Here is a 13,897-nt window from a genome sequence, read left to right as displayed (position 1 = left end):
ATAGAAATAAAATGAATGAATTGCTTCATTCAAGTCACCACAGCAACTTGTCAAGTGAATTGCTTTCTCCACTTGGTGGGTAGGGAAAGTAGTCAAACATTTCTTTCAAATGGAGAAAGACAGCCAGTGCCTCTGGACTTTTGCCAAAAGAGCAAAACCAGACACTGTAATACAAATAAAAAGAGTAAGAAGAGTCTAAACCGCCCTTCCAAAATGGCTCAGCTACTGAATGGGAAGGTTGGTAAGAGGCAGTGGTTTAAGCCTAGCTTTCAGGCTTTTCTTTACACATTCTTATCAGACTAATCCCTTCCTTAATTTTGCTTGCCTTTCAACTATGATGATGTCTTTCAAACTAGTTGATTGAATATGGGTCATATTATAATGAGCTATTTTCACATATGGGGCAAAATAATCCTACATGCTTAGGAGCACGTGGAAAATGAAAGTGTTAACTGTGATGGAAGGACTCTCCCACAGGCACGTATACAGAGCACTCTTGGTAAACTGCATCGCCTGGTCCAGTGGTGGCCACACTGAGGCGCTTCAGCTGCTGTTGGACTATAACTCCTATCATCCCCTGCTGCAATAATCTGCAGCTGGAAATGATGGGCGCTGTAGTCCAACAACAGCGAGAGAGCTTCAGCTTGGCCACCCCTGACTTTGGAGGCAGTAGGAGAACTGACTCTTTCCTCTAGGCTGACTAAGCACCCACAACTAGTCTTCACATCTTGGGTTGAGTAGCAGAGCTTCCAGGCTGGACTAGCACCTTGCACCTCTCAAATAAAACAATTACTGCTCTAGGCTAGTGGCTTTCAAATTATGTTCTGGGAAAATTGAGAAGCTTATCAGCGGTTCCTAGACAGGGTTGGTATCAGCACAAGGTTTTCTTGGGCAGTTGCCAAAGGCCCAGAACTCTGGAGACCACACTCTTGCTGACAGCCCAAGATCCCTGGAAAGGACTGAATCCAACCAGCAACTGGTGGCTGCTGGCTAAGTGGGTTCCCCTCCCCTTCTTCTGGCAGCCAGTGAGAGTTTTATCTTCTCAGGCAGTGTTCTCACAACTTGTGCAATTGTGGTTAAAGGGTTAACTACGATTGTTGAGCCAGGCGCATTCCCGTGGAGAATGATGTGAGAACCTGCACTTTAGTGCCAATTGTAGTCTTGCCTCCCCCCGCCCCCGGTTAACCAGGATTAATCTATGCTCGGTAACCACATCATTACTGATTGTAGTTTAATCCTCGTTAACTGCAGCAGTGAGTCTGCAGCTGGTGCTCAAGCATGGTTTCTCACATCATGTTCTGTGATGGGAGTGCGCCCAGCTCACTGATTATAACCAACCCTTTAATGATGCTTGTGCATGGCAGAAGCAAACAGCAGCAGCATTCCAGCCAATGGCTTTTACCCCCACAGTGTCCTGTGTTGTGCCACATTGTTGTTGCTGCTAACCCAATGAGAATGAAAGACATCTGCCTTTGCTCCCAAGGTAGTGGAGGTGGTCTCACCAAGTCAGAAGAGGAGCCTCCAGTGCTTTTTTTTTTAAAACATGGATTGATATTTTGTTCTGGTTTGTCTAACTTTAATTATCTATAATAAAAAAATAAAATCATTAGAACACACCTTGCTGAGGGTCCCCTCAAGCCTAACCTGGCCCTGTTCCTGGATAAGAATATCTGTAAAAGCAGACATGCTTCCCTTGTAAAAATAACCTTACTCACAACCAGAGGTGTACCTAGGTAAATTTGGTGCCTGGACCTAAAGGCCTTTGGGGGCCCCCCTCCTCTGCAAATTAAGCATTATCACGCTCAGCTGGGCGACCACACCACCCGGGACAGACTAAGATGTTTTTGGGGCCCCTAGGGGCTGTGGAGGCCCTGGACTTCGGCCCCAAAGTCCAGGGGTAAGAGCGCCTCTGCTCACAACTACCTATCTTCCCTTGCAGTGTGCAGCCACATCAGAGCGTTGGGCATGTTCATGAGTACACTGTATGACTAAAGGTGACAAGCAAGGCTTAACAGGGCGGTGTGGTGCCCAGTGAAAACCGAGCCTGGCAGAAGCACAAAGTGGACTGCTCTAGATACATCTGCATCCTTTGCTTACAAAAAGACATGAAGATGATAATTTGTATACTGATATGTACAGGTAAACAGACAATGACATCAACATATGGTGTTATGTATGGGTACTTAGTGAGATACAAGCAAGAGCTTGCTTGTGATTCATCAACCCTTTGCAAGTCACACTGGAGTACTTGGCTGATCCAAGAATATAATGGCTCACCTGATTACTCGAACGAGATCGTGGAAGGCTTTGTCAACATTCAGTGGAGGGTCCTTGGCACTGGTTTCTATATATGGAATCTGCAAAACAAAGGCCCAGTAATGTTTAAATATTATATTATAGGGAGAATGACTTATGCTAAGATTCAAGAGAAAGGAAAGGAAACATTTGAGTGTGCTGTAGGAATGTCATTATAACCAAATATGGTGGTGGTGGTTTGTGTGAAGTTTACATTTTATTCCTTCAACAGGCTTAGAGTCAGGTAGATATTTGGAAGTTCAGAACAATGAGTGAGTTTTTCAGAGACATCAATAAGGGATACTTAATAAGCAAAAATACTGGCAACATGTTCAGGGGTTTCTTCTGGTAATTTGCATTCACTCTCAAAATGGAAGAAGATGGCTTTTATAAAGGATCTCTCTCGGGATCGATCTACACAGCAACTTTCATGTTTGCCTATCATGGCTTCTCTTTTGGAAACTGTCATTTGGTGATAGAGATGTGCACAAAACAATTTTTTTTTATTCATTTTGAATTCGAATTGAATTCTGAAAATTCATTTTGAATTTGAATCGATTCGACCTTGTTTTGGTGCCTTTTTAACCAACAGGGGCCTGAATGGTTTAAAAAAGGTGCCAAATGGATCTCAAATTGAATATGAATCAAATTTTGAAAATTTATTTTGAATTCAAATTGAACTGCCCTTTTAAGGATGATCTGATTTGAATTCAAATCACTGATTAAAGTTGAATCTATTCGGATCGAATGCACATCCCTATTTGGTGACAGCAGTGACAGAGGTCTATAACTCCCTCCCCTTCACAGAACTACAGTTCCCAGGGTTTCCTGACAAGAGGAAATCATGTGCAGCATAATGCTATGTCTATTTACTCAGAATTCTCACTGTATTCAAAAGGCATTTACTCCCATCTTAACATACATAGGTTGATATTGTCATGGATATTAAGGCTAAAATAACCCCTTCTTTCCTTCAATCATTTAATTCAACGCTGGCCTAGAAAATGATAAACCTTTTTACCTGTAACCTTTCCCCCTGAAACTTTAGGTTTGTGTTTTTCAGGATGGTTTTAAGATATAGTTGGTTAATTCAGTTTGCTCCCTGCTCCTCAAACATAGGGACAAAGGGACATAGGAAGCTGCCATATACTGTCAGACCATTGGTCTAGCTAGCTCGCTATTGTCTTCACAGACTGGCAGAGGCTTCTCCAAGGTTGTAGGCAGGAATATCTCAGCCCTAGCTTGGAGAAGCCAGGGAGGGAACTTGAAACCTTTTGCTCTTCCCAGAGTGCAGTGCTCACACTTCTAGTCTCCCATTCATAACCAGGGAAGGCCCTGCTTAGCTAAGGGGACAAGTCATACTTGCTACCACTAGACCAGCTGTCCTCCTTACATAGAATAAGTGAAGGAATTAAGATCTACAGGAAAGGGGTTAATTATATTTTATTTAGAGTAGCAATAGAACAATGGAACATGTCGATGTGACAATTAGTTTTCTATGAGAAGAGGATTGGTTGACTTAAAAAAAGGAATTTCTGCTTGCTTATGAGAAATTTTAGGATTAAAAAAAGGGGCAGATTCAGAAAGATGTCTTAGATACCTCAGTCTGGCTTTGAGATGGTTTGCGAGTATAGCTGTGGTAAGGTCTTGAATTAAGACGAAGCTCCTTGTAATTCTGTAATCAGTTCTGTTTGGATGTCTTATGCTTTGTTGGTGCTTTAAAGTGTACTAGAAGCTATACAATAGCTACCTAATGGCGCAGCGGGAAATGACTTGACTAGCAAGCCAGAGGTTACCGGTTCAGTTCCCGCTGGAATGTTTCTCAGACTATGGAAAACACCTATATCAGGCAGCAGTGATATAGGGAGATGCTGAAAGGCATCATCTCATACTGCGTGGGAGGAGGCAATGATAAAACCCTCCTGTATTCTACCAAAGCCAACCACAGGGCTCTGTGGTCGCCAGGAGTTGTCACTGACTCGATGGCACACTTTACCTTTAGAAGCTATACAAGTAAACTAATATTTTTGTAGAAACTTTGTTCTTGAGTTCTTACATCTTTAATTGTCATTATTATATCTTAATGTGCAAACATAATTCACAAAGTGGTGCTGTATTGCTAAATCAGAGCTTTGCAGACCCTGCAGTTTCCCACTGTAGTTTAAGACTAATTTAAATTCTGGAGTGTGAGAGGTGACCTAACTAGAGGCAATGTGAAACAGTACCCAAAGTCTGTAGTATAGATACAACCTTAAAAGGGATCTGGAATATAGCAGCTATCACCACAATGGAGGATATCAATTGAATACCTTCATTTCAAACATATAGAATTGATAATGCTTCCAAATGAATGATGCTATAGACTAAAACGCTAGCAGAGACATATATTTGGATGCCTTGGTGCATAAGCACATACACGTGCATAAAATAGTCAACCTATTCTTACGCCCATCTACACAATCTGACGGCTGCATGGAAAACTACTTTTTTGTCCTGAACTTACTGTCAAGCCATTTAATTGGATGATGGTCAGTTCCACTAGTTTCTCTATTCCTTCTACACTTTTATGTACTTCTATCATCTCTACTCCAAGCTTAAAAGTCCCACATTCTTAGCTATTAAGATAAAGTAACTTAGACAAAAAGAGGTTACCTTCCCTTGATCATTTTAAGATGCCCCTTGATGTACCTTGTCCAGCTCCATTATATCTTTTTTTGAGATGAGATAACTGGGGATGTGCAAACAAGTTTGAAACCAAATTGGTCTGAAGTTGAACCCATTTGGTTCGAAGGCTCGGGGTTGAGCCAAACTGGACCAGCCGATTCTATGCACACCCCTAGAGATAAATACAATGACATAGTGAGGCTATTCACATGAGCAGCCCAACTCAGGCTAGGTCAGCCCAGCCTCGGTTGGTTTGCTTCTGTGGAATGCCGGGATCGCTCCTGATCCCAGCGCTTTGGTCCCCACTAGCCTGACTTTTAAACCTGGCGTTTAGCCAAGGTTAAATGAACCTGTTTAACCTCGGCAGGCAACTGTGAGCACGGGCTAAAAGGCTTCCCCCTGGCCTGCTGCCATTTCTGGCACAGAGCCGGGAGGAAAGAGTGGCCACGCCATGCACAACAGCTGTTCCAGTGAGAGCAGCCAGCCACCATGCTCATGGTGCAGGGCATTCTGGGATGTGGGAAGGCGAAGTCCTCCCGCTCCCAATTTTCGCTGCACTACTGCTCGTGTGGGTGGGTGGGCAGAGACACAACTACAAATCCAATTAGTAATACATTCTTGCAGTACGATATCAACCTCTGGTTCTAACCCAGTACTGCCTACTCTGGGTGGCATCAGTCAACCAGCTCTGCTACAAACAAGAGCCAAAACAGGAAAGCGAAAGAAAATAGAAACAACTGAAGGACATACATTGTGCTTTGCTGCCATTTCCTTTCCTTGCTCCTGGGTTATTTTTCGTAGATGCATTAGATCAACTTTGTTGGCCACCAAAATCATTGGAAAAGATTCTCTGAAAGGAAACAGTAATAGGTGATGAACATCAATACAAAATTTTCCATTGTATGAACTGTGATGCTGTTTCTGTTATCTGAGTAAGAAACACACACTACTGGATCTCAGACCATTAAAAAAAAATAGATAGTAGCACTTGAACAAACATGTTTATACATGAGAGATTTTTTCTTTTTTTATGATGAGTCAAGATGCAGACGAGGTATTTGGTATTTACAATTGCAGACCACAATTTTACCATTTTGGTATTTACAATTGCAGACCACCTTGGGTAGCTGGGAAGAAAGATGGTATATGGATGCAATAAATATAAGTTTGTAGTGTTATGTAGCGGGATTTCTCTCTGTGGTGTTATCAAGTGATAAAGTTGCATGTGTGAAGCAGCCAGCTGTAGAAGGCTTTGGTTTAGGTGCCCCTCTTGCTGCCAACCTCCGTCCATTCGACTGGGAAGGATACCAGATTCATTAGAATGGGAAAGTCCAAGTCAAAACTGCTGTCAGGGAGAGCATGTTGGCTTCCCCTGTGCTTTCCTTTAAGTGATTTTAACTTCCAGTTGGTATACTGTACAAAGCTAGGAGATCTTTCACCTTTTAGGATGAAACAATTATGTCTTTGCTTCTTGCATTGAGAAACAGTGCTGGCACAGCTAGTTCAGATCCACATCTTTTAAAATACAGATGCAACTAGAACTTGATCATCTTTGAAGCCATTTTGGAGCTGCAGTGGGGAAGGTTTTACTATAGGAGATCTTTCTTACTGTGGTAGCACTTTACTGAATTGCACAGGATCTCATATTTACTTAAGAAACTCTATGCTGTTCCTTCAGTATCCTCAAAAGGGCATGTATATTGAGGATTTGATGATATGCAAAGTTATTTAAATATAATCAGAGAGCCAAAATCATTACAGTATACTAAAAAGAATCTGTGGACATTCCTATCAAACAAACAAACAAACATATCCAGAGGTCAGTACAGGATTTAAAATGAGTTACCACCTTGCTAAAGATCCATAAGGAAACTCTCTCAATACAGGACCATAAAAATACTTGTCCCCCACCCTGCAACAGAATTCATTTGAGTTGAGAATACTTCTCATTCTGATACACCTACCTGTCTTTGACTCGGAGGATGAGTTGATGGAATCTGTCCACATGCTCAAAGCTGGCTTTATCTGTGACCGAATAAACTATCAGGAACCCATCTCCTGTCCTCATGTACTGCTCTCTCATTGCGCTGAATTCTTCCTGGCCTGCTGTGTCCAGGACTAGTGATGGCAAGGAAAAAGGAAGACAAAGAGATTCTTAATTATTCTGCCTGATGTCACTGTAATACAGCACCAACCCTCCTATCCTGAGCATAAGTAAATGAGCTTAGGATGGCTGTCCAATACTCGTTTTATCTTGTATTCCCATTCAATCAGTTCTAGTTACCAACAGATGCATGCACAAGAACTGTTCATTGCAAATGCTCAGCAATGACTCCTCCTCAGTTTACTGTGGGAGTCCACAGAGAAAAGCCCTCCACCTGGGAATCATGTAGGCATGCATTAATGATTTGGCACATGCTGAAGAAATACTGTTACTTTAATTCTAAAGTATGTATGACACAAGAACGCACAATGAGGCCAATCCCACCTTCCTCTGGGTGGGGAACCAGCAGCAGACTGGAACTTTTACATTCTTACCAAAGGCTCAGATACATTTATGGAAGATATCGGCTTACCATCAGCAATGAGCCATGATCGCTTAATGGAACCTCAACGTTCAGAGTCAGTATACCTCTGAATGAGGTGCTCGAGACAGTCAATAGGAGAGGGCTGTTTCCTTCATGCTCTGCTTCTGTGCTTCCCACTGGAGTTCTCAGAGGCATTGAGTGGCCAGGGTTGGAAACGGTTACAATACTGAGCATGCTTTGCAGGAATTTCTTGAGAACATCCCTCCCTCCAAAAGGAAGGCATTTGTTTACTAAAGTTCTTCACCACCAGATTGAGAAGGTGCAACCTCAAGGCCACTCCTAAAACAACTGTTCTAAAGCCATTAAGAAAAGTTCGGGGGAAAAGGTTTGTATTTTTATTACTTTTCTTCGTATCATACTTTTGTTTTACTAGCTGAGCTTATGAGCAGATTTAAAATTTCAAGGAAGGCATGTGGTACAATATTCTCATGAGACACTGCAATTTCTGAACACATGTAGGGAACTGCTTGTGTGCACCCAATGTAAAGATCACTGTGGATGTGGAAAGCTAACACATCTAGCAGGAGGAGTCAAACCTTGCTGTGTCCCTGATACGTAATCCTGTTCAATATTTCACATGAACAGGATTTTTCATATAGAGGTACATTCAAAGGAATGTTCCAACACCTGCATTCTCAGATGTATTGTCCTATTGTCTACAGGAAGCCCCAAAGCAGGGTTTTAAGGCAATAGACTTCTCTCACTGTTGCCCCAGTAACTGGTATTGGCTCTGAACATGAAAAACATGACTGTTCACTTTAGGAAGGAACCACAGCTCAATGGTAGAGGATATGCCTTGCCTGCAAAAAGTCCCCAAATTCATTCTCTGGAATCTTCAGGTAGAGCTCAGAAGGGATGCTTGTCTGAAAGAGAGCTATTGCCAGTTGCTGTGGACAATACAGACCTAGATGGATTAATATAAGGCTAATGATGTTCACCAAGTAACAATTCAATCACACATAAGCAGTAAAGAATAAATGGAAGAATAAATGTAGCAGCCAGGACAGTTATGCCCATAATATTCAGAACTACACAGTCCCTTCATTACATTTCATCATCCCTAAGATATCTTTAAGGTGCCACAAAATGTTGTGGTGTTTGCTGCTGTAGGCCAACACGACTACCCACTGGAAGACATTCCTTAATAATTGTACACGGAATACACCACACAGCATACAGCACCATTATGACTTTTTGTTTGCTAATATTTGACCCATTTCTTTGCCCTCCTCCCAAACCATGCGCAGCATGGGTTGCAGTGATATGTAATAACGGAACTCTTCTGGTTAGGAATATAGGAACACAGGACACTGCCTTCTACCAAGTCAGACCATTGGTCCATCTAACTCAGTATTTACATAGACTGGCAGCAGTTTCTCTGAGATTGCAGGCAGGAGTCTCTCTCAGCCCTATCTTGGAGAAGCCAGGGAGGGAACTTGGAACCTTCTGCATGCAAGCATTCAGGTGGTCTTCCCAGAGTGGCTCCATCCCCAAGGGGGATTACTTAAAGTGCTCAAACATGACCCTACTTAGCAAAGGAGATAAACACTCCTATTTTCAAAAGCTCCGATTAGCAGAAAATTTTGTGTCCCTCCAATGTTCTCATGAACACAATATAATGTTGTAGTCTTTCTTTGGTGACAGGTAAAGCTGGATTCAGGCCCCAGCACTAGATCTGCCTTAAGAATTTGAGAAGGTGTGTGCATTATATATTCTGGTATTAGAACAAGGAGCTCTCTCTGTAGTGCTGCATCACTGATGTAGTTTTGATTTTACCTTTGGCCTAGTCTGCAATCTGTCCTTCTGATCCTGTTTTGGTCATGCGATAGCATTCCACAGGATACACAAACATTCTAGAGGATTTAAAATACACGATAGCATGGAAGAGATCACACCTGAATCCTTTCCCCCTCCTTTTAAAAACAGACAAGAAAAGAATTTGAGCTGTGTGAACGTGATAGGCGCTATTTAATAAAACAGCATTTATTACAATACTAAGCATTATTTTCCAACTTGGAAAATAATTTAGTTCCTGGTGCAGAGGTGGCCTTAGCCTGAGGCAAGGCAGTAGATTTGTAGTGCCTTGAAGGATGGCAGGGCTGGAACCATATAGCTTTGGCCCATATGACACTGGGAAGTTCTGCAAAACAAGAGCTATTCAAGAGCACAGTCATACATTTTAAAGGAGGCTTGCACTAGAAACTTATGGCTCATATTAATTAGTGGAAGAGACAATGTGATTGGGTGTCTCAGGCACCAAAATGCCACCGTCTGGCCCTGTTTTGGGTGTTTTTCTGTGAAGCTTTATTTAAAAGAAGAATGGCAAACGCTTCTCTTCTCACAAAAGTGATAATCTTCCTTTTTAAAACACCAGCAGAACAACAGCAGAACCTTAACTGGAAAAATAGCTTATCAAGGAAACTGACAAAAAAACCAAACACCCAATCAGAGCAGCAGCAGCAGCCACACAAGACTGCAGACCTTCAGACTCATCTTTGACTCTTCACCTTTTGGTCAGATAATTCCCAAGCTGTTTCTTGCTGCTTGTGAAGAAGCAGATGGCCAAAACGGCATGATTTTAGTGTGAAGCAATAATACACATGGAGGTGGGCCAAGGGAAACACAGGAAGAGATGCTGAGATAACATATGGGAAGGAATGAGGTTGCAACCCAGACACACACTTATTTGGGAGTAAGTCCAACAGAACCAAGTGCTTTCAAGTGCACTAGGATAGGATCAGGCTGAGTCTCCTCTTCTACAGTTAGAAGAAGAACATAAATACCTAGCATTGAACAAATCTTTCTTAGAGAACATTCAGGCTTGTGTAGAAAGTTTTGATACCTTAGGCTTAGAACACTATTCTCCTAACCATATTTCGACAGACAGAGGAGTTGTTTTTGTGGCGTGGCATCTTTATGATCAGCTAGCCCCACCCCAACAGGTCATTTTGCAGTACTTCTGCCCCTTCCTCCTTCTGTGAACCTGGTCTATGAAATCGACTGTCAGAGATGAGCACTTCCACATGTCACTAATGTATTTCAAGACTGAAAAGGTAAGCTGCTTTAGGAGCCAAACTGGTTGCTATGTTGTGCATTTCAGCCATTTGACAAAAAAAATCTTTCATTTTCAGAGTCTACTAACAAGAGCATCTTGGACAATCAGATTTCAACTTTCTGTCTTTTGTGCTAGTGCCCTTATATTTGATACTGCCAAGTCTTATCATAGGTTTGTCACACGTGTCTCTTATCCTTCTTCCAATGAGCTCAGGTGGGCATGGGGTTCTCATGTAACCTTGTGATGTGGGCTAATTTAAGAGAGAGAGAGCGATTCGGTCCAGAACACTGAGCGAGCTTTATAGTGGAGGCATTTGTACTTTGGTTTCCCATATCCAAGCCCAAAACTCTAGTCCCTTCATCACATTGGCTCTCTGAACCCTATTGTAACCATGAAACATCATTCACATGGTTGAACACCAGAACTGTTCCCAGTATAAATGGTTTTTCCAGACTGTTGAAAATGTTTTAAATATCAGAAGACTGGCTGCACACATATCCTCAGACACGTTTCTAGAACAAGAGTGCCTAGGTAAGACCTCAGTAACTTCTGACCACCATCAAATACAGTCCAGTAGTCCTGGTTTGTGGCCTGCAAAATGCTTAAACTCCCCACTTTTCTAATTCCAGGCAGGCAGCAAAACACAGAACGTGTCTTGAGCCCAACCTGCCATACATAGTCAGTGAGCACATTGGACTTGGCCTAGATTATTCAGCCTGTTCTCATACAGTTTTTCCTCTGGCATTTTAGAATCTTTGAAGCTGATGGCAGCATGCAGGTAAAACTCAGAAAACCCGCCAAATAATTAATTCTCTCCCTCCCCCATGACAGTCATGGACTGGACAAAAATGGTCTGTAGTCTAGTATTATGTTTCCAACAGTGGCCAGCCAAGTTATAAAAGTTTTATCCAAGTACTTTTTCAGGGACTAGCTTAAGTTTGTTCACATTAGGAGTTAAGCGCTGAAGAAATAAGCGAGACATAAACTAGGTGCAGCTTGCCATCTGCTACATTCATGATAACTGTGGTAATATGGACACCTAAATACTTCTCCCCTCTTCTTCTCCTCATCCAGCACTGGCCCCTCTTTCCTTCATATGAGCAAACAGCCCGGAAGCTTTCTACGATTTCTTCTTTGCTAAAAAACCTTCCACTTTGGCTCCAGGCTCAGAATAGCAATCTCACATTGGCTTCTACTTATGGAAAAAATATATGAAAGCCTCTTCTGACAGCATCTGACTCAGCCTGCATGCAGAAGATGATGTGGTGGAAAATGGGGGACTGAACTGAATTGTCTGACCAGAAACTGCTTTAAGCTGGAGTGAAGCAAGCTAGTCTAGCAAGAATGTTTTGTTTTGTTTTTTAACCTCTAGTTGTGTGCGTATACACATTGCATGGGTGCAAATGCATTTAGCTCATTAGCAACTGGGCATGCTGACCCCAGGAGGAAAATGATGAAAATATCAGTGTGCAGAGAAACTGGTAGCGCCTGCTGTGAAACATCCCTTGAATAATAATCCACAGTTTGTGTATGGCACCTGCCCTTGCCATCATGTCCTATATTCTTCTCCCATAACAAATCAACTTTTGTTGCATTTCTTCCGAGTATTTTCCAAATATTGTCCAGAGTATTTTCTTCTGAATATCTACTGTAATTAGAATTGTGGCCCATTTAAACTGTTTTTAGTGTTTTAATTCCAGTTTTAATGTATTTTATATCTGTTGCAAACCACCCAGGGATATGGGTTTGGGGCAGTACACAAACATACTCAATAAGTAAATAAAAAAAATGCAGCTGTCTTCTCTCCACATTATGGCCCAGCCAGTTGCCACCCCCTCTTCCCGTGGTGACTCTGAATCAGATATTGAGGGGGAACTGGCTCCCAGCCTGGATCCCATCAGTCTAATGGAGTGCGGGGAGGTGAATCAGGCTCTGGCCCTAGCCTTAGAGCACACAACTGAACTGTAAATCAAGGAAACCCTGGGACTAGAGTCCCCACCCCCCCACTCACAGGACACCACCTCAGGGTCAGGGGTATCCATAGGACCCAAACCTACCACAGAGCCAACCCCTCTATCACTGCACCCCCTAATATGAGCATGCTAGTGTCACCAGAAAGAACAGCTTGGAAGAGGTGGAGTGCCAGACTTCAGGCAGTGGGCCCTCAGACACTCCAGGCATGAAGGCGGAGCCTGGGAGGAGGAGGAGTCTGAGATCAGGGGCGTACCAAGGTTGGAGTGGGCCTGGAGATGAGATTTTAAAAAACGGGCCCCTCACTGCCTTCCTTCCTTTCCTTCTCCTGGCCCCATGTCTCTGCCAACTAGCCCAACAAGGTATAAATAACAACAGAACCAACTAATACAACAGTATCAATGAAGAACTTGAATCACTGCACATATCCCAACTACAGTTACAAGGAGAAAGGAGGTAGTGAGTAAATCCCACATTTATGGAGTAAACACGCACGGCTTTGCAAGATGCTGGGTTAAAATTAATTAATGCTTAGAATTATAACCAAAGCAAGGCAAACCTGAGAATGCCTGAATTGTCACTTTGCTGTATTTGGGTTTAAACAGGTACAAGATTGGGCTCTGCAGCTTAAGATAAACTTTGTAACAGATTGTCAGGAACAGAAACTAAGGATTTGTTTTTATATTTACAAGCACATATCTTGATAAGCACTGATATAATACTGGCCCCATCTCCAGTATTGCCCCTCAGCCCACAGAGAAAGAGAAGTGTAAGCAGTCTCCTCCGACTCTCTTAAACACTTCTGTCCATTCTTTCTTGCTGCCTACGTTGCTCTTGAAATGTGTTTCTTAATGTCAGCCTTCTAAGCCTTCAAACTCAAGCTCAAATGTCTGCATCTTCCATGAAGCCCCTGAGACTCTTTAGTTCTCATCTCGCAATGGAAAAGCACCATCCCAACGACATATAATTCATGAGCTCACATTCATCCTGTATTAGTCTTGTGTCCAACCCCTCATCTTTGCTAAATGTAGATTGTAAGCTCTTTGGGACAGATGTGATTTATTTATTGCATTTTAAAAACCCCTTATAAAAATGCCTTTAGGTAGTTTGCAAAATAATTTACATGACTTGATGGCACAACTTTACTCTACTTTAACCAGTAAAACACCATGGACACTGGTGGCACTGAAACACAGGCAACCCCAAAGAGAGAGGGAAAACTACGTCCGGACCTGCACTGTAAGCAAATATTTAATGTATGGCAGCAGGCAGCTAGCAGAGGCCTGCGTCAGCTCTTATATATTCGGCTCAGCCTGTGGCAATG

At 42.5% G+C, this 13,897-nt stretch overlaps 1 protein-coding gene and 1 long non-coding RNA gene across 4 annotated transcripts in view; one reads left to right on the top strand and one right to left on the bottom strand.

Annotated features, from left to right (window-relative positions):
• The window catches only part of LOC128330589 (uncharacterized), a 49,372-nt gene extending 37,076 nt beyond the window's left edge, over positions 1-12,296 (top strand). Inside the window, exon 2 of the long non-coding RNA XR_008310167.1 lies at positions 11,677-12,296. This is a non-coding gene — a long non-coding RNA (uncharacterized LOC128330589). The remainder of the gene's footprint in view (positions 1-11,676) is intronic.
• MRAS (muscle RAS oncogene homolog) overlaps positions 1-13,897 on the bottom strand; it is a 68,127-nt gene that overhangs the window by 7,605 nt on the left and 46,625 nt on the right. For 2 of the 3 annotated variants that reach the window (XM_053263657.1, XM_053263665.1), the window contains exons 3-5: positions 6,924-7,077; positions 5,710-5,809; positions 2,278-2,357 (exon numbers count right to left, since the gene is read on the bottom strand). In XM_053263657.1, coding sequence (XP_053119632.1) covers positions 2,278-2,357; positions 5,710-5,809; positions 6,924-7,077 — 334 coding nt within the window. Of the gene's footprint in view, positions 1-2,277; positions 2,358-5,709; positions 5,810-6,923; positions 7,078-8,347; positions 8,435-13,897 lie in introns of all 3 variants that reach the window. The other variant, XM_053263672.1, reaches the window with a different exon arrangement.

This window comes from Hemicordylus capensis, chromosome 1 (genome assembly GCF_027244095.1).
Source record: "Hemicordylus capensis ecotype Gifberg chromosome 1, rHemCap1.1.pri, whole genome shotgun sequence".
Lineage (NCBI taxonomy): Eukaryota > Metazoa > Chordata > Lepidosauria > Squamata > Cordylidae > Hemicordylus > Hemicordylus capensis.
The sequence above is the reverse complement of the archived record's forward strand: the minus strand, read 5'-3'. Positions and strand labels throughout refer to the sequence as shown.